Here is a 20,180-nt window from a genome sequence, read left to right as displayed (position 1 = left end):
TCTGATGTGTGATCAGACTTGATTTCTGATAGGTTTCCCCTCAGTTGTCACATTGATGAGGTTTCTCTCCAGTATGCATCCTCTTATATAAGTTGAGAAAGCCGTGAGCAAGTCCTGAAAACTTTTCTATACTCAGAACATTTATATTTTTTCTCTAGAATGAATTCTCTGATGTATGGTTAGGCGAGAGTTCTGCCTGAAGAGTTTTCCACAATCACTGCACTTAAACAGCTTCTCCCCAGTATGTTTTCCTTATATGCATTACAAAGTGGGACATATAAGGCTGGATTTTCCTACAGTTGCTACATACATAGGATTTCTTTACTCTGGGGATTTTCCGATAATTAGCAATGGCTGAGCAACCCAAGCGACATTTCTTATAGATCTTTCTTCTTGTGGAATGTTGACATTTCTGTCAACTCTTTTATGGTTATAGGCTTTTTCTGCAATGGAGTTTTCTGGGGATGACTGTTGCTCTGCCAGACCATAACCTGCAGGAATTTCAACACTGTGAAATCTCTTGTGGTATTTTGCTGCTCTGTTTCTAAATAGCTCATAGATTTATAAGACTCATGAAGTCTTCTATTCATACCTGCTGCTTCACAATCACCCCATTGTGGAGTATTCAGCTCATTCTTGGTTGTCCACTTTTGGTCTAAGACAATAAATAGGAAAGGCAAATATCACTAATCTCTGTGGTTAGGAAAAGGAACATTCTATAAAATGTCTAGAATGATCTATACGACTCTCAGGTAAATGGGCAGGTGGCCTGGGCATTGGAGGCAGACAAAGCTTCGGTGAGAATTCTAGCTCCACCACTTAATTGCTTGGATATCCTAAGTCCATTTCCACATGTGTAAAATAGGAATATAAAAAATAGGGATATGGTAATTTTTTATGTTATTTGTATTTTACAGTTTAAAAAGTTGAAAAAAATAATTGAAATGTAAAAATATATTTGTTCTGATACTATTAAAAGTAACAATAGGACCATAATTGGTTTATTCATCTAGAATCACGTTGATGAATTGTATATTTGAGCTATATTTTAAGTCATTGTGGATAGATGAGATGGGATGAAATTAAGCCATTATACAGGCAGCTTGTGGAGACAACTGTTCTCATTCTTTCCTGTCATCTCAAGATAGATCAGACCCTTCTGTCTCCTGGTAGCTGACAATCCCACAGAAGAAAATTCTGGAGGCGGGCTGCAAGGAAAGAGCTGCTGCCCTCTGTAATCCTCATATTTCTGGGCTAGCATGTTGAGGTATTCTAGAAGAACTCATAAAGTCACAGTGTATTTCCTGAGATGCACAAAGGTGCCACTTCATCAGCAAATATACATTTTACTGGAGTCACTTAACTGAGTTTCCTCACTTCATTAAATCATCATGTTTGGGTAGACAAAGGCGTGGAGGCATTGCTGCCCACTCATGTTGGGGGTAGGATTGCCAGATAAGATACAGGATGTCCAGTTAAATTAGAATTTCAGATTAACATGGAATAATTTTTTTTAGTATAAGTATTTCTCAAATATTGTTTATCTGGATCCAAATGTAACTATAAGTCTTGTGCTTTTATTTGCTAACTTTGGCAGCCCTAGCCAGGGGTCCATTGTGCATGTATGAATATCAGCATGTGTGTCTGTGTGTGATATGGGGGGATGCTTACAAACATCTTCAGATGAAGCCAGCCTCAAAGTTCCTAGGGACAGTTTCCTTCCCAGTCTACCAGGGGTTCTCACTTATTCTCTTAGAGCAAAGCGGGCACTGGCCTCCTAACCATGGGAGGTGGGCACTATGAAAGGAGCAGTGCTAAGATATACCAGTTTCTCCCATTTGTTACATGATGTCTCTGAAGGTTTCCAGCAGAATGGAGAAATAGTTGCCTACAGAAGCAGCAGTATTGCCTTTTCCTCCTCCCCCCGCCCTGTCTCCCTGCTCCCTCACTCCTGCTTCCTCGAGTCACCTTCCTAAATAAACTATCTGCCCCCTAGCCCTTGTCCCAGGCTCTGTTTTAGGGGAAATCCAAACTATGACAGTTGGTACTGGAAGTGGCCCTAGAAATCAAATCTTCAGGATGGGATACTGGAACAGATCATTCACTGGTCAGATGGTAAAAAAAGGAGCCTGGTAATAAGCGTGGTGGTGATAACCTCTGACATGCTATAGTATGGTGATTACTAAGATTCTCACTAGTTGTGGAAACAATGAGGCATAGGTAGAAAGGGAAGCATTAGCTTATGCAATAGTTCTGTAACTTGAACATTATTGGGATAGTGGCAATAATAAGGACTGTAGACTTTCTCTCTCTCTTTTTAAAGAAACAAAATGATAGGTGCAGGTCAGCCAACTTCCAATTCAGAGCATGCTGTGAAAGGGATCTTCATCTTCTGCAGCAAGCAGCCTGGCCTGAAAATCAGGCACAGTATTGAATTGTAAGGGTGGCAGGACTGCAAAGGTAGTACAAAGCCTTGCCAAGTCATTTATGCTAAAATTCTGGGCCCTAATTGGGAAAGATTAGGATCCTGATATATGGGACATTTGGGTATGTGTATTTGAGTACCTCAAAACCGAAATTCTCTTGAACTCTCCGACCTAACAAAAGCATCTCTCTCGCACTTGCTATAGGAGAGCAACCTCTTTTTGTTTGGAGACCATGCAAAGATCTCACCTGAGGCAAGGGCCTTCCGAGATGCTTGTCCTCCTCAAAATCTATCCCCCCAATACATACAGACAAAATAGCTGTGGTCAGGCTTCGGCATAGCCAAGTGGAAAAGCACAGTCACTGCTGCAAGAGAAAATGTCTCGCTTGCTGGGAGTGTTGCAGAACCTGGATGAAATTACCTGCAGGAACCAGAGGAGCATGTGTGAAAGTGGATCTTGAGGTAGTGAACTTGGGATAGTGGTGGTGGTGTGCTGAATATAAAGCTGGGATAGGGAGAGAATATTGACATAGGTGCATTCTCCCATGCCTCAGGTTTCAATGTCCTGGCAGACACCCAGGGACAGCCTGTGATAGGCAGAATAATGGTCCCCAAAGATGTCTACATCCTAAGCCCTGGACTCTGTGCCTAAGGTTGCAGATGGAATTAAGGTTGCTAATCAGCTGAGCTTAAAATGGGGAGATAATCCTTTTTTTTTTATTTGACATGTAGCAATTTATAAATTTAAGGTTTACAGCATGTTACTTTGATACATTTATATATTGTAATGTGATTTACATTAAAGCAATATTTATCAGATTACGTCATTATAGTACACTATTACTGACTATATTCAATCTGCACATTAGATCTTTATGGCTTAGTTTATTTACTACTTGAGAGATTATCCTTAATTATCCAGATGGCCCTAGTATAATCAAAAGGGTTCTTAGAAGTATAAGAGGCAAGTAGAAGAGTCAGAGGGAAATGTGACTACGTAAGAATAGTATTGCTAACTTTGAAGACGAAGGAAGGGAGGCTATGAGTCAAGGAAGGTGGGCAGCCTCTAGAGCCTGGAAAAGGCAAGGAATCAACTCTTCCCAGGAGCTCCCAAAAGGGGAGCTTGATTGCAGCCCAGTGAGAACCATGTTGGAACTCTAAGCTACAGATAATTAAGTTGTGTTGTTTTAAGCCACTAAGTTTGTGGTAATTTGTTATGGCAACAACAGTAAACTAATACAATCAATACACTCTAGGGTGGCTCATTAAAACTTGAACATAAATGATGTAGAGATGCTAGACCTAATTAGCAGAGCACCGAGAAAAAGGTGAGCAGGCTCATGAATGTTAAAGTGAACTTATTACATGAGACCAGAGAACGCAATAACTATGTTACTGAGAGAACCCAAAGAACTCCCCATTCACTATGACAGTAAGGTTACCAATGCAGAGAACACAGGTATTGCTGAGAATTTCAGTGGTGACTGTCTCTGTAGGCTAGGATTAATAGGAGATGCTGTCACCGAACTGAGTTCCTTAGTGTAAATGGGGTTGACTGTTTTCTAGAGTAGCTACTATGATGAGCGACAAGGCTGGAATGGCCACTGGGTTGTCTTGACCCACAGGAACCTGTGACAGTGGCTAACTTTTGGTGTTCCTAGGAAGGACTGAGGGCCAACAGGGTAATGCTTGACTTGTATAAACAAACAAAAGATCAAGAGCTGGTGAGAAGGTTATCAGTGTTGCTATGGGAAACTGTAATCCCTCACCAACTTTCCAGATCTGAGCTAGTTCTCTAATCCAGAATCATCAATTAAAGGAGAAGATATGGGTTTCTTTGGGGAAGAAACTTACAATTCCACTACAACTATATGCAATAAATATTCCTTCACAGGGTCTTGTGGCTGTTTACTAGGGTAGGATACTAGGGAAAAGGAATGCCCAGACCTTTGAGGCTATTGGATACAGTGTCAGAGGTGACACAGATCTAGAGAATCCGAAACTTCCATCATTGCCATCCAGATAGATGCCAGCTAATAAATTGAGTCCTGACCCAAATTCATCTCAGTGGGCCCAGAGACACATCTTATGGTTCTGTTTCTGAAATGATCATTAGAATGGAGATACTCAGCAGAAGGGTGGATGATTAGCACATTGATTCCCTAAACTGTAGCCTAAGTCATTATGGTAAAGGGCCAAGTGGAACCCATGAAATTCTCCCTGTACTAAGCCAAGATTGTAAATCAGAATACTAATTCCTGTGTGGAATTAAAGTGATTAGTCTTACCCTCAAAGATATGACTCAATTCTTCTGTATTACTCCTGTAAAAAAACAAAACAAAACAGATTGGATTTGTGGCCGATGATGATTGTCTACCATAAAGTTAATCACACAACTGCTGTACAGTCCTTACTGAAACAGGTCAACATGGCCTCTGGCTCATGGTATGTAGCTAGTGATCTGGTGAATGCATTCTTTCCCATCCCCATCAATAAAGAGGGTCAAAGAAAGTTCACAATTAACTAAGAAGGACAGAATACATTCAATTTCTCGACCCAGGCTTCTCAATCTTCCTGCTACTTCACACAGGACCTTGATTTTCTGGACGTTCTGTGGAACATCATTCTAGTGATGACATAATAATAATCAGACCTGGTGAACAGGAAGTAGCAAGTGTACTTGGATCCCTCAGTAAAATACACACATACCAGTGGATGGGAGATAAACCTTACAAAGATTCAAGGGCCTTTTATATCAATGAAGTTTTTAAGGGTCCAAATGTCTGAGGTATCCTGGGAACTTCTACGGTAAAGGACAAATTACAGCATCTTGCCCTCACTACTAAGAAAGAGGCAGTGTTTGGTGGGCTTTCTTGAATCTTGAAGGCATCATATACTTTCAAGTGTGGCCGTCATAAAACCCAAGTACCATATGACTTGGCAGATTCAGATGGTGTTAGAGGTATCTATGGGTAGGTAAAAATGTTTTGTAGAGGTCTGGCAAGCCCCAATAGGAGCTTACCAATAAAATTCTAGAGCAAGGCCATGCCTTCTGCAGCAAAGAACTATTCAATTTGAAAGGCAGCTCCTGGGATGCTACTATGAGACATCGACCATGTAACTGGATCTGTCAATCACATCTGAATATGCTCTGACCCACCAAGTCATTAGATCTGGATCAGGTGGACACAGCAACAATTCATCATATGGAGGAATCGTCACATTTGGGATCAGGAATGAGCAGGTCCACAAATCACAAGGTTTGTAAGCAGGAGGCTCAGACCCTATGTCACCTGCCTTTACTGAACTGATGCTTCAACCTCTGCTCACACCTGTGGACTCATGGAAGCCTCCCTTTGACTTGGTGGAAGAAATTGGGGTGTGTTTCAGAGGGGTCAGCTCAACATGTTGGTGTAACTAAAAAGGCATTGATTCACTATGGCCTTCCTTAGGAGTGGTTGTAACAGCCAGTGAGAAATCTGGTACAAGCAGTTTATTTGGCACCAATGTTGTATGGAGGGAGAGTGGTCTGAGGTTATGTCATGGCCTCTTGGGTGATGGCAAACAGCCTGTCTAGTAGACAAGGGACCTGCAAAGAAGGTAAGTCTGGAAACAAGATCCGAGGAGGATGTCTGCTTACGGACAGACCTATGGAAGCCGAAACAAAGTGTGTAGATCTTTGCGTCCGACATCAATGTTCTTCAGAAAGTACCCACTGCACAGAAGGTGTCAGGATGATAAGGGTAGCATAGATGTGGAACCCATTCACCTTTTGCCAAACTAGGAGGATGAGAGGCAGGTCTTTGGGCTTAGCAGGGCTTACTTCCCTTATGTGGAGCAGCCCCAGCAGGAGCCCTACAGATAGTCAGCGGCTGCCTAATCGCTAAATTCTCTGTGGGCCTCCATCATGGTTAGTATATAAACATGAAACCTCACATGAAAAGGTACTGAATTATAGGGCTGGCAAGACATCCAGAAGATTGTCAGCAAGCTACTGAACAGCAAGAACATTTCAGATTTCAAGCACAACTGATTTTTTTTTTTTTCAGTAATGATCCCCTCCCTAATACATTTGGCTGGCGCATAAAGACTTATTACCCATATTTTAAATGATTTCAGGATGGCATGCAGGCAGTTTCCACAGATCAGAACTGGTAATAGACATGGCACTTTCTTGCTGGCCCTAATTCTGGCATGTCAGGTTTGCCTGATCACTATGGCTGTAGCAGTAGACAAAAAGGTATTTTAGTGACTACTAAACAGAAGTGAAAAAACTCATAATATGAAGAGAAGCAATTGATAGGAAGGAGTGAAGAAGTTGGGTTTCTAGGTAACAAAAAGAACAATTGGCCAAGAGTTTACAATGTATATATAGAGAAGTATCTTAAGAAATCAAAGAGAGTGCAGACAGAAAAGAGTTGGGATTGATTTAAAGTAATCAAATTGTATATTATTGCCTCCTGGAGTTTAGAAAAAGAAAACTCAGGGAGAGTCAGATTTCCAGACTTTGGCAGAAATATCCACAACCACAATGCAGATGAAGCTGACAAAATGTTGAACGATGAACAAGATGCAGCTACTCTACAGTCTACTGCAATTTCCTAATACACATATTCACAAGTGCTAAATGTTCTATTTACCCCAAATCCAATTTTTCCAAAAGCTATACCAGTATAGTTTTGTCTCTAGAACAGTATTCAATAAACACACCATTTATTATGACAGTCCTGAAGCATTACAAGATGTTATAAATTTATTCGGAATCAGATTGTGTTCAACATGGCTCAAATCTTTACAAATCATAATTCTTGTTAGTGTAATGTTTCCTCCATAATTATACTACATACACATAAGTTTAACTATACAAAAGGCAATGCTGGCATGGTTTGTGGGACCTGATGTGTGGTGAGAGGACCCTGCTCCAGTTAAACTGGGGAGCGCGGAATCCACTGACACCCTCCAGGGCCTGCCTCCTACCGTGCCATTGCTTGAGCCCTTGATGTTGAGTAAAGCATAATCTACCACTGGAGTTTATATTGTAATCACTGGGCTTCTCTCTAGCATTAATGTTCTAAAGTTAAAAAAACAAAAAGAACTAAGAGAGCATATTTTGACGGTTAAAGTACTTCTCCCTCTCCAGTATGGACTCTCTGATGTTTGGAAAGATTTGACTTACTACAGAAGGTTTTTCCACAATTATTACACCAATAGGGCTTTTCCCCAGTATGGATTCTATGATGTTTATTAAAATTGGAGCTGTGGTTGAAAGCTTTCCCACACTCCTTACATTTATACGGCTTCTCTCCAGTGTGGAGTCGCTGATGAGAACTAAGACCTGCATGCTGACTAAAGCTCTTCCCACATTCATTACACTGATAAGGTTTCTCCCCAGTGTGTATGCGATAGTGTCGAATGAGGCTGCCTTTACCACTGAAGGCTTTTCCACAATCTTTACACTGATATGGTGCCTCTTCAGTGTGCATTCGCTGGTGTTTAAGGAGGTCTGAGCTCTGACCAAAGGCTTTTCCACACTTACAGTCATAGGGCCGATCCACCAAGTGTGTTCTGTAATGAAGGGTAAGGTTTGAGCTGTGGCTGAATGCTTTCCCACATTTGGTGCACACATATGGTTTCTCCCCAGTGTGTGTTCTCCGGTGTTTAGTAAGATTTGAGCTATTACTAAAGGCTTTTCCACACTCAGCACATATGTAACGTCTCTCTCCAGGGGCAGGTTTAATAGGCATTAATTCTCTACCTTTCTTAGAACCTTTGTCTACAACAGGGGTTTTTATTCCTCTTTCTTCTTCAAGGTTTTCCCACTGCTTTTCTAACCTGGCCTCACATTTATTAGTAATAATCATGGGGATAATATCCTTTTTGAATTCTTCTGCATGAGACTCTTCAGAACTTTTCTGCATATCTGTTGATTCCTCATTCTGGGTGTTCGATTTACAATCTGAAACAGTAAGTAGAATAAGACATGTCAGTTGTATTCTGTTCTGAGAAGAAAGTGTTAAAAGACAAACAGAATGATCAGGTGACACTGATGGGTTTTGAAGGCTGCCTACATATTGCTCGATGAGAGCTCATAATATCAGAATAATACATATAAGTCATCATCAAATCTAGTTTACAATGTCAGACTTCCACAGAAGCCCCCTACCAGAAGCTATTAGGGTATGATGAGTACATTGCTTTTTCTGCTAGGAGAAGAACTTCATATATAGAGGGTAATAAGGCAAAACCAAGCATACTGGGATAGCTGCAAGGACATGGTTAATGCTCAGGCAGAAGGAAACAAGTAAGAAAGATTGATGAAGGGTCTTTGATTAAGGAAAATAAAAAGGATAATTATGTGAGAAGAGACTAATGGCAAACTCACAAAAATCTATATGCTCATAGAAGCTGAATATAAAAGCAATGAAAGAGAACATTCAGTCCATTTATAATAATTCTAGTCCCAGATCCTTATTAATTTGAATGAAAGTACTTAACCCCCCACCAGGGTTCAACTCTTAGCACTTAACCTGTATTGGCTTTATCTTGTAATTCTTTTCATTATAAAGTAACACTGTTGAAATCAGATCGAGGTAGTATACCTTTTTAGAACATTTCACTAGGCAGTCACACTTCTAAAAGTCCATCTAACCACTCACATACATAGAAAAAGTAAGTAAGTTCCCTCTGAAAAATGGGCTCTGTTTAAGCAAGGTCGTCCCTCCATGAGTACAGAAACCCTAAATGACAAGGTACTTTTCTCTCACCCCTCTTTTCCTTGTCTCTCTCTAACTGACTTTCTAATTCCTTCCTCTGCCAGCAGTAACCACTCAGCTGCTTCCAGGCTCACCTGCTATTTGCTGTCTGCTGGTGACCAGCAGCAGGAGTTAAAATCCCTTTCACTCTCCATGATGAGCAATCACTTGGCTACTCATACAGACTTCCCTTTAAGTTGCCATGAACTATGTGTGGAAAATAAGTAACTTAGTAAAAGTTAAAAACTTTAAATAGCCAAATGAGGCAGAAAAAGAATTTACCAGGGACCATTTCTGCATAATCCAAGGCTGATTATAACCAGTTCACTAAATTATTAACAAAGGAACAAGCACCATCTCTTATTAGTTTATTCAGCCTGTCCACACCTCCTTAATCAGTCCCTTTATTAGGGACTGATTAAGGAGGCAGTTTGGGTACCATGGTACCCAAACTGCCTGAAAGGACTTCAGCTGTCCTTTTTATAGTGTGTCATCTGTTCTCACACTAGGACTGACTGAGACACACCTGAGGGAGGATTGAGAACTCATTCTGTCTAGTCGGCCAAAAGAGTCAAGTCAATCTAGATCAAGGATCCCCAACCCTGGGCCACGGACGAGTACCGGTGTGTGGCCTGTTAGGAACCAGGCCACAGATCAGCAGGTGAGCTGCAGGCAAGGGAACAAAGCTTCATCTGTATTTGTAGCCGCTCCCTAGCACTAGCAACACCGCCTCAGATCATCAGGCATTAGATTCACATAGGAGCAACGGTCCTGGTGCCAAAAAGGTTGGGGACCGCTGCTCTACGGGATTGTCTCATAACCAGTAATCAGAATTAGTCTGTTTCTTCAAACACAAAGGCCTGGGGTACTGACTGGGGCCTGACAGATGGTTCCCACCTTGAATCTGTCTCAGCTCAGGAGTGAAATCCTGTTCTTCGCCAGTCTCTTGGATGTATAGTGGTCCCCAAGATTCGTATTTGGGACTGGTCTCCACAGACTGTGGTTGTGTGCTGCTCAGGGATTCCTTTGCTGTTCCTGAAGAGGACATCGCCCACACTTGTTTATGTTTATTTGGAGGTGGTGAGACCTAGAGACAATGAGGAATGGCTAGGTTTAAGAACTAGAATAAAAGAAAATCTCAGGAGAGCTATGTAGAATCTCTAGGAAAGAGAAAAGAAAAACACCCTCCGATTTAATTAAGGCTAAAGTTAGTATAGGATAGTAGGGAAAAATAGGAGGAAACATGATCTAACTCAGTAAAAACTTCCATTCGGCTATTATTATATGGACAAACCACTCCTGCCTGGAATGCTATGCTCCCAATCTCACGGTTCAAAAAAATTTCCTGCAGCCTACCTGCTGTCCTGGTTCATCCAGTTCTTGTTCCAGATCTTCCAGGAGAGTGACAGCCTCTTCAGCACTCTCTGGACAATGCTCCTGCACCCAGGCCTGCAGCTCCCGGGGCAGGATGGTCAGGAACTGTTCCAGCACGAGTAGCTCCAGGATCTGCTCCTTGGTATGGATCTCAGGCCTCAGCCACTCACAGCAGAGCACCCGGAGCTGGCTCAGGGCTTCCCGGGGTCCAGGTGTGTCATGGTACCCAAACTGCCTGAAGCGCTGGCGGAACATCTCCAAGCTAGGAAAGCATTTCTCTTTCTCCTCCCCGATTTTCAGCCCCACCTGCTCCTGTGGAGGCCTAGGGCCCAGACCTGTGGCCATGCCCAGTACCTTGGTCATCATATGGACTCCAGAAACAGCCTCACTAAAGATGGGACTCTGTGTAGCAGAAATATTGGTTCTTTTGGGTTTCTGGTTCTTTAGCTATAGGTTAAACCTAAGAAAATACAGTTAACATAAAATTACCCAAAGAAAAAAAATGGGAGTGGGGGAGCGGGTGTTTACAGCCACATCTTTAGCACACGCAATTATGGAAATCATGGCCATCATAAAACTATCACATAAAAATTACTGTTCAAAATTTCTCTGGAGTTAGCTCAGGATATCCTACTTTGATTTTACTTTGTATTCACTCTCCTAAAAAAGGCACTATGACATAATTTAAAAATGAAATTTAAATTAACTTTGCTCCGAAAACTGTCTCAGAATCTTAGAACTCCTTAGATTTCGATAGGCTCTCTGCTGGCCAAATGCAGTCTGTTTAAACCTAAGACTTTTAGGGTCATCGTTCAGAATTTACTGGTCAAATGACTGGGCTAGTCAGCATAATTAGGAATCATGTTATGAGGCTGGAATTAACTCGTAAATTTAAAAATGATTGAGTATAATTAGTGATGTAATTTTGAGCTTCACCTGACCCATTTTAAATAGGGCATACTGAAGTTTTTAAATGCCTTTTACCTTTAGCTTTCACCAAAAGGCAAGTAGAATGACAGAGATTAGACTAAAAAGTAATCTATATTCTTATAGAAGTATTTATTTTGATGATATATGTATTACTGAGAAGAAATTACTGAGGGAAAAATTAAGTCATAATAGATGATACAAACAAAAATGTTTAAAAATAAATTTTTCCTTTAAAATTTTAAGTATTCTAATAATTCAGTCAGTTGATACATTAGAATACCAAAAATTGCAGTAAATATAATTACTTCTTTTTCTTCATTTACCATAAAAGTGAAGTCCATTCATTCAACATTTAATGAATATCTGCTATGGGCCTCGAGCTAGGGTTGTAATGACGAATAAGACAAATACACTCCTACCCTCACAGAGCTTTCTAGTTAGTGAGGGAGACAGAAAATAAATGTGTAAACAGATAATAGAAGCAGTCTGTCATAACTGACACTCATTAAATAATTTTGAAAGAAAACTACATGAATTAGTAGATTCATGTAAGATTTTACATGCTGTGACTGGCCTTCCTGAGCATGTTTTCAAACTTTAAGCAGCACCTTTCATGTCACATAGATGCTTCCATCCTGGATTTGGATAATCTAGAGAAGGAAAACTCCAGCAGTCTCAATAAAGAGCCAAGCAGATTAAAATCTATGTGGGTGTTTGTTACATGAAATTATATTGATAACAAAGGTAGAGACCATAGAAAGGAAGCATAAATGGATTATATAAGCTGAAGATGAGGAAACAAGAGTTGAAGATAATCTAAATCTAAGGTATTTAAAAACTGAGTACGCTAATTTCTAGCATGCATATTCACACACAAACCCCATAATACACACATAATCACAATGAAGGTAAAAGAACAAAATATTAACAGTGATATTTCTACGTTTCATTTTTTAAATTCTTATTTTTGATTTTTCAAATTTTCTATAATGGGCATTATTACTTTTATAAATCAGAAAGTCTTTAAAGGGATCATAAGCAGTCTTTTGACAAAACAGTTTTACTACTAATGCCCAAATTTCATGGCCTTCAAAAAACCCCAAAACCCAGGAAAACAAAAATGCAGCAATTCCAGCCTAGGCAGAAGCTCCCCCCGCCCCAACAAATGTACATTTATGTTAAAGCTTTTATATTAGGTGTTTAGATTCACACATTTAGTGAATATCTATTAAAAACATGTCTTTTATATATGACTGTTTCCCTTCACTTATTTTTGCAACCAATTTTGGTAATTTTTAAAAATATGAAATGAGATTCTAGTAACAGGACCTCAGTACATAACCTTGATTTTATGAAAAGTTATTATTAGTAATTATCAGAATTCTAGGGATGCCAGTACTCGGATTCCCCTCCACTGTGCCAGTTCTGATGCATCCTATTGAGATGCCAACAGGTGTTCTGACTGGGTGAACCAGAATCAGCACCGTCCACCTGCTAATGCTGTCCTACACACACAATACACTGCTAGAGCGTGGAGTGCCCAAGTTCAGGATTACGTTAAAACTGAGCCAGGGGAGAAGGACTGACATCTAGTCTCCTAAAATAAAGGCACTAGCACCCAAAGCATTTAAAATAACTAAAAATAACAGATGTAGCAGTGCTGGGAGCATTCCTTAGAAATGCTTAAAAGTAGGCCTCTGTGTCTGAGTAAATATATAACTGGTCACAAAATTTCACACTCTAGCCAGAGAAGGGCATCCCAAGAACAGGAAAGACACTGGAACCTGTTTGGGCTGCTCAGCTTCTGGGATCAAACCTGGGAAACTCAACAGGACACTAGGAGTTATACAGCATAGATGGCATGAAACAGAAAGTATCCTATATCACATTCATGTGGATCTGTTCCCAGAACTTGGCAAATCCAATCTCACACATGCCACTGTATAACATGACTGCCTCTGCAAAACAGGTACATAGTTATAATTAAAGAAGAACGTTTCCCTAAATGTTGCTGCCAGGCTGCTGGGTGGGCTCACAAGCTAAGTGATTCATTCTAGTGCATTAGTTCTGTAGTGCTCACAATTAAAATTCATGTCTCAGCAAGACCACAAACAAGTGGTGGGCTGGGCACTGGGACCTTTTCTTCCATGCTGTACTTATTCTCCTTGGAAATTTCATCCAGTCATGTGGCTTTAATTACCATCTATAGCCTCACAATTGCTAATTTATCTTCAGCCTGGACCTCTCCTTTGAACCCCAGACTCATATGACCAACTACACACTTGACATTGCCACCAGCCCAACCAATGGCATCTTAAGCTTTATATGTCCCAAACTGCACTTCTCATCTTTCTCCTCAAAGCTGTTCATCTCAGTTAATGGTAACTCCACTGTTCTATTTTCTTGGACCAAAAACCTGGTCATCCCTGACTCCTCTTTCTTTTACACTCTACATACGATTCATAAGCAAATCCTGCTAGCTTACGTACAAGAGATAGACTTCAACCACTTCTCTCTACCTTCAACACTGTCATCCCAGACCATGACCTCTTGCCTGGAACGACAGTCTCCTACCTGGTTCCTAACTGGTACTGCAATAGCCTCCTAACTGGTTCCACCCTTGCCCCCCCAGTCCATTCTTAGCACAGAAGTGAGAATGATCCTGTGAAAATACCAGTCAGATCACATCATTCCTCCACTCACACCTCAAGGCTTCATTTGTGTGTTATACAGAGTAAAAGCTAAGTTATCATAATGGCCAGCAAGGCCTCACAAGATCTCAGCCCCTGTTGCCTCTGATCTCATCTTGTACTTCTCTTATTCATTCTACCCCAGGCACATTCCCATCTCAGAGCCTTTGTCCATGCCGCTCCCTCTGCCTAACACTTCCTGCAGATCACACTTTCTCCAGATTACACATGACTGGCTCCCTCACCTCCTCCAGGTCTGTACTCAGATGTCATCATTTGGCTGAGGCACCCTGACCACAGTTTTAAACTGCACACTACCCTCCCTCACTCCAGAACTCCTTATCCTCCTATCCTTTTCCTCTACATCATTTACCACCATACAAATATTATATATTTTACCTTTTTTTAAAAAAACTGTCTGTCTCCTTCCCTGAATATCAGCTCTTGAGGGCAGGAACTTTCATCTGTTTTGTTCACTGTAATATTCCAAACATCTAGAATATGCCTAGTACTTTGCAGGTGCTCAAATATCTGTGGAAAGAAAGAATGTGATACATGGATCTTTGGGGTTACCCTTAAAGAGTAAAAACTATAAAATTGGGTTTTAAAAAATACTACCGATACAAATTTAAGTTAAAAGATATGGAAGTATGAACTCATATTTAGTGTAATATGAGACTGATACAGAGTATGTACATAGGTTAGTATACAGACACTTATTTCCTAGCTCTGTATGCTGTGAAGGTCTAGAAGCAATCAGCACATTCAGTGCCCAGATCTCGGTTTCTAAATATCATTCTCCCCTAAAAAGAACTAGAAATGGAAAAATGGATGATTCCAAGGTTGGGGAATACACAAGATGAGCCTGGGGCATCTTGTAATGCCAGAAAGTGTTTGAAGAAACAAAAAACAAACAAAACACTAGTGAGGCATGTCAAAGGGACACAGTATCTAACATATAAAAGCTCCCAATGGCCACAGATGAAATAATTTGAGCAACAAAATAAATACTGTAGTACTGGATTATAACTCTAAGTGTAAAATAAATATCCATAAGCCCATACTGAGGTAAAACAAACAAAAAAAAAAAAGGTGGCTAAATAGAGAAGAAATGACAAATCTCCCATACAGAATTTTTCCAAATAATTTATGTAGATACTCCCCCCTCAAGAAGGTGGTACTTAACTCCACACCCTTTGAGTATAGGCTGCACTTACTGACTTGCTTCCAAAGAGTATAGAAAGGGGCTGGGAGAAAGTAACTACAGTGGAGAAACAAACACTATCTCAGCCAGTTGATCAAGATTAACATCATCACGGTACACACCACACACACCACACACACACACGCACACGCATCCACACCCACACACTCTCTCTTTTTCTCTCTGAAATACTATTCTACCATAAAAAAAATAAATGAAATACTGCCATCTGCAATAACATGGATGGATCTTGAGGGTATTGAGCTAAGATAGAAAAGGACAAGAACCATAGATTTCACTCAAGGAATACAAAACACAAAAGTAACAAATAAAAACTCAGAGACAGAAACATCAAAATGGTAGTTATCAGAGGAGTAAGGGCAAAATGGAGAAACGGGGTCAAATATATGGTAATGGAATGGAGACTAGACTTTTCGTGGGGGAGTATACAATAATGTACAGATACTGAACTATAATGTACACCTGAAACTTATGTTATTAGCCAATGCTACCTAAAAAAAATCAATTTAAAAAAGATTAACATCACCACTGATAAAGTGCCCTGATATATAATGATAAAAGTACTTCATCTCTGTGGTCTACCTCCTCAAGAACCATAACCCTGGCCGAACCATGAGAAAAACATCAGACAAACTCAAATTGACGGACATTTTACAAAATAACTGACCAGTGGTCCTCAAAATTGTCAAGGTCATAAAAAACAAGGAAAGCCTGAGAAAATGTCACTAACCAGAGGACACTAAGTAGACATTAAGACTAATGTAATGTGGTATCCTAAATGGAATCTTGAAACAGAAAAAGGACATTAGGGAAAAACTAGTAAAATTCGAATAAACTGTGGAGCTTAATCATAATGTACCAATGTTGGTTCCTTAGTTGTGACGAACGTAAGCAATAATGTTAAAAATAAGGGATATTGGGTGAGAGGTAGTTAGGGACTCACTGTATTATCTTTGAGCTATTTTATAACTCTAAAACTGTTCTCAAATGTTATTTTAACCCTTTTCCCATTTAGGAAAAAAGTGCAGCTCGCTGCCAGTGTTAACTGAACATCATGAGTAAGAATGCTACGCTTTCTAGGATTTGACATTTTCAGTGATCGAAAATTACTATAGTTTGTAAGTGGAAAGGCCACTACTAAAAACAGAATGCTATAAATAGAATGATGTCATTTGTTTCCAAAGACTATTGATATACTAGAGCGATGTGAAAATAATAATAAAAGTAAGATATTTCAAGGCAAACTCTGGGGGTAAAGTTAGGACTGTAATCTGTGAATTATTTCAGGGTAAACGTTGCTGCTGCAAGCACTGCCAGCGAATATTCTTGGGGCAAATGGGAAATGGGTTAAAAAATAAGGAGTGTTGAGGCAAACAAGCAGTTTTGGTAAATGCTGTCTATTATGGAGAGGAAGTAAAGAGAAATATAGCTGTTAACTTCAACAACACATGATGTTGAAGCAGACCATTCCTAGACATTTAAAAAAGCTGTGAAGCCTTTTTCTTTTATGATTAATTTTTAAGAGACACATGCCTTGTCTCTAGGAAGAATAGTGAATTTCTCGCTCTCCTAATAATTGTCAGAATATTGGCCTAATGAAATTGTTTCTAGCAGATCTATTACAATCGTAACACAAAAACTATTTTTATCTAATATTTTTAGCTTTGAACTTGCTGGCAACATAATGACAGCATCCCTTCATCCTTTGAAATCACATAGGCCATTTTCCAGTTTAGCAATTCTATCTCCACAAGCTCAAAGGCTATCTGTAGAGTTTTAAAACACCAATCTGCTCACAAAACCCAGGTGTCTGAAATCACTTAACTTCTTTGGATGGCAAACAAATCCCAATCTGGCCTCTGCTTCTCCATTCAGTCACCACTTCCCTTCTCCTTTCCTATGCTCAATCAGCGACCAATTCTCATAGCAGGCTTCTATTTATCTTTTAAGTCTCAGCTCAGTAATTAATCCATGAAAAGATGCTCAACCTTCATTATAATAAAAGAAATGCTTCAATCTCTCAGACTGGCAAAGATTAAAAAACAAATCTGATAATGCTCTGCCTTGATTCTTTTTTCCCCTGAAGGAAATCAGTAATTTCACATTTGGCCATGTTACGTTTGTCTAAAGGTACATTTAGGGATACCCTCTAGGTCTTGGCTTCTGAATTTTTCTTAATAAAGTGCTCATCAAAAGCATGTGGATAGAAAATGGAGGCTTCATTACTAACTTACATTACTAACCACAGTAAACTACTTTTTAAAGGCTATTTAGAATGTTAAGATAAAAGATCCATCAAGCAAACGCTCATGGTCTACTACTAGCAAAAGGCCTTTGTTCTGTTCCAAGTTTTTTCCCCTTTTATACCAATTTCCCAAAGCTTATATGCTCTTATAAAGGTGCCTCAAATTCATTAACAAGACGAAGCATCAATGTATCAAATTATCATAGATTCTAGTAAGTTAATGGGACTTACCAACTGATGCTAGAATGCCTTTAAAACACTCAGTCTGTACCTGAAAACTCCTAGGCAGGCAAATTTGATAATTCTTGAGGCACAGAATTCTGTTAGTTCTGTTAGAGGTTTTCTTTAGACCGAACCAAATTGTGTATAACTTTTTATCTTCTAACGTCACGGATCCTAGCTCAGCCCTACATCAATACTTACTTTCTCCGCAGTAGCTTTCCAATTCCTGAAAAAACAATCATCTTATCACTTAAATCTTTTCCACAGTTGTTTCAACTCTTCCTTATATAACATAGGTTTCCAAGTACCCCGCCCACCAGATCACCTTTCTCTTGACAAACTCTATTAACGGTCCTCTAATGTTGTTTCCGAACTTGAGCAGATCCCCGTTATTTGTATGCTTTCTAACCTGAACAAAGCCCAGTAGGACTATTCCCTCCCTTGAATCAGATAGGATCCTGGATTTCTAACGAGGTTCGTTTTCTAACAAGAGGTCTCCAACCCCCTTGGGCGTGTTCCACCAATTAGCCCTGAGTTCGGACCTCCAGTTGAGAGCTAGGGAAAAAGAGATGGCAGCCCAGATCAGACTGATGGCTCGGCTCAGGCAGCGCACACACGAAAAAACTGCTCTGAAACACGAAACAAAGTTTCATTTGTTAAAGCCCTTGGGGGAGGAAAATACTTTCCAAGGAGCAAGCGCCTCCACCATCTGGGGCTGGGCAGAGATGCGGGGCTCCTCCCCACAGCTCTTCCAGGACGGGTCTGAGGAAAGGGGTGGTCCTCGGAGGCCACAGGTGGTACACCCACTCCTCCCTCCCCGAACCCTTTTGGCCAAGGTTCCCTCTGTCTCCCACCAACCTAACTGGGAGATCAGGAGGCTCACCGTGAGTCAGAGCCGCTCGCGGGCTGAGACACCTCGACGCGCACCGAGGCCAGCGCAGCCGGAAGTGCGTCATAATCCCGCCCGCGGACAGTTGTGCGCGGCCGCAGCGGCCCCTCTAGGGATTCGGAGGTCTTCTTGGCACCTCTGTTTGGGGTGCGTGGGAGATTGAGGTCCTTATCAGGCGAGCAGAATCACCCCCAACGTGAAGGGGCAAGGATCTTGTTCTCTTTCCTTCTTATTTTTCACTAAGAAAGGTCTGAGAAATGAGCAAATCGGGAGGTGTGAGGTCTGAACACCATACCATTTGACCTCAGAGAATCTGGAGGTTTTTTTTTTTTTTTTTTTTTTGCTCTGGAGTTTTTTTTTTTTTTTTTTTTTTATAACTTGGGTAGGAAAAGATGAGGGAGAATGAGGGATAAAGCAGTCTTAGTTTTCAAATATGTAAAATGCTATCATTTGAAAAAGAAATTTGTATTATGGAACCCCAGAAGACCAATGAATGGAACTGATGTGAAAAGGTCAATGCAAGGAAGGACCTTCTCAAGAAAGAGTAGCTCAAAAATGGCCACTTTCTGCATCGTATTGTGCTGTTTTGAAGAAGTTGAGCCCTGGGGATGGGGATGACAGGAGTTTCGCGGAATGAATTTTTTTGGGTTAAACGACCCAAAAAATCTTCCTACAGCTTGCTCCAAATTCCTATTAGTTTCCCCTTAATAGAGGAAAAACTTTTTACAACACTCCTTCATTACCACTCCCTCTACACACCTCCTTTGAGTACTTACTATGGGCCAGGTACTATGTTTTAAGCATTTGGTTGCAATTCTTTATTGCATTAAAAAACAAACAAAAAACCTTAGTGCCTTAACACAACAATTATTATTTCTCACATTATCTTAACGAGTCTGAATTGGGGTTTGTTCTGCTTCCTGTGGTGTCAACTGGGGAGCTGGGATGGCTGGCAGTTGGTGCTGGCCCACAGATGAACTCAGCTGGGATGTTGGCCTGGGTCCTTGATACTCTTCCGTGTTAGTCTGTTGGCATGGCTTATTGGGCTTTCTCAGGCATGATGACTGGTTTCCCCAAAAGGAGCATTTTAAGGCATCAAAATGGGACTCATAGGCGTTTAGGGACCAGCCTTGGAAGTTGCATAGCAACATTTCCACCACATTCTATTGTTAAAACAGGTCACTGGGCCAGATTCAAGGGGAAGAAAAACACTCTATCTTGGTCAAATAGCAAAAGAGTATGTGGGGTGGGAGATGATTTGACTATTTTTGGAAACAATCTACACACATTTATCTTCATTATATCAATCCTATGAAATACTATAATCCTAAGAATGCTTACCCCTGTGAAATAGTAAAATATGTTCTATAGATTAGGAAACGGGCTCAGAAAGGTAAGGAATTTATCCAGTGTCATCTTACTGATATG

The 20,180-nt window shown here is 40.4% G+C and overlaps 1 protein-coding gene across 10 annotated transcripts in view; it reads right to left on the bottom strand.

The window, feature by feature from the left end:
• Positions 1–7,121: 7,121 nt before the first annotated feature.
• The window catches only part of ZSCAN21 (zinc finger and SCAN domain containing 21), a 37,435-nt gene continuing 24,376 nt past the window's right edge, over positions 7,122–20,180 (bottom strand). The window contains exons 1-5 of one of the 10 annotated variants that reach the window (XM_023526571.1): positions 18,747–18,802; positions 14,571–14,702; positions 10,534–11,011; positions 10,075–10,264; positions 7,122–8,381 (exon numbers count right to left, since the gene is read on the bottom strand). In XM_023526571.1, coding sequence (XP_023382339.1) covers positions 7,543–8,381; positions 10,075–10,264; positions 10,534–10,917 — 1,413 coding nt within the window. In that variant the 5' untranslated portion in view covers positions 10,918–11,011; positions 14,571–14,702; positions 18,747–18,802 and the 3' untranslated portion in view covers positions 7,122–7,542. The other 9 variants (XM_023526576.1, XM_023526574.1, XM_023526572.1 and 6 more) reach the window with 9 other exon arrangements.

The sequence above is a fragment of the Pteropus vampyrus genome, unplaced genomic scaffold, assembly GCF_000151845.1.
Source record: "Pteropus vampyrus isolate Shadow unplaced genomic scaffold, Pvam_2.0 Scaffold1100, whole genome shotgun sequence".
Taxonomy (NCBI): domain Eukaryota; kingdom Metazoa; phylum Chordata; class Mammalia; order Chiroptera; family Pteropodidae; genus Pteropus; species Pteropus vampyrus.
The sequence above is the reverse complement of the archived record's forward strand: the minus strand, read 5'-3'. Positions and strand labels throughout refer to the sequence as shown.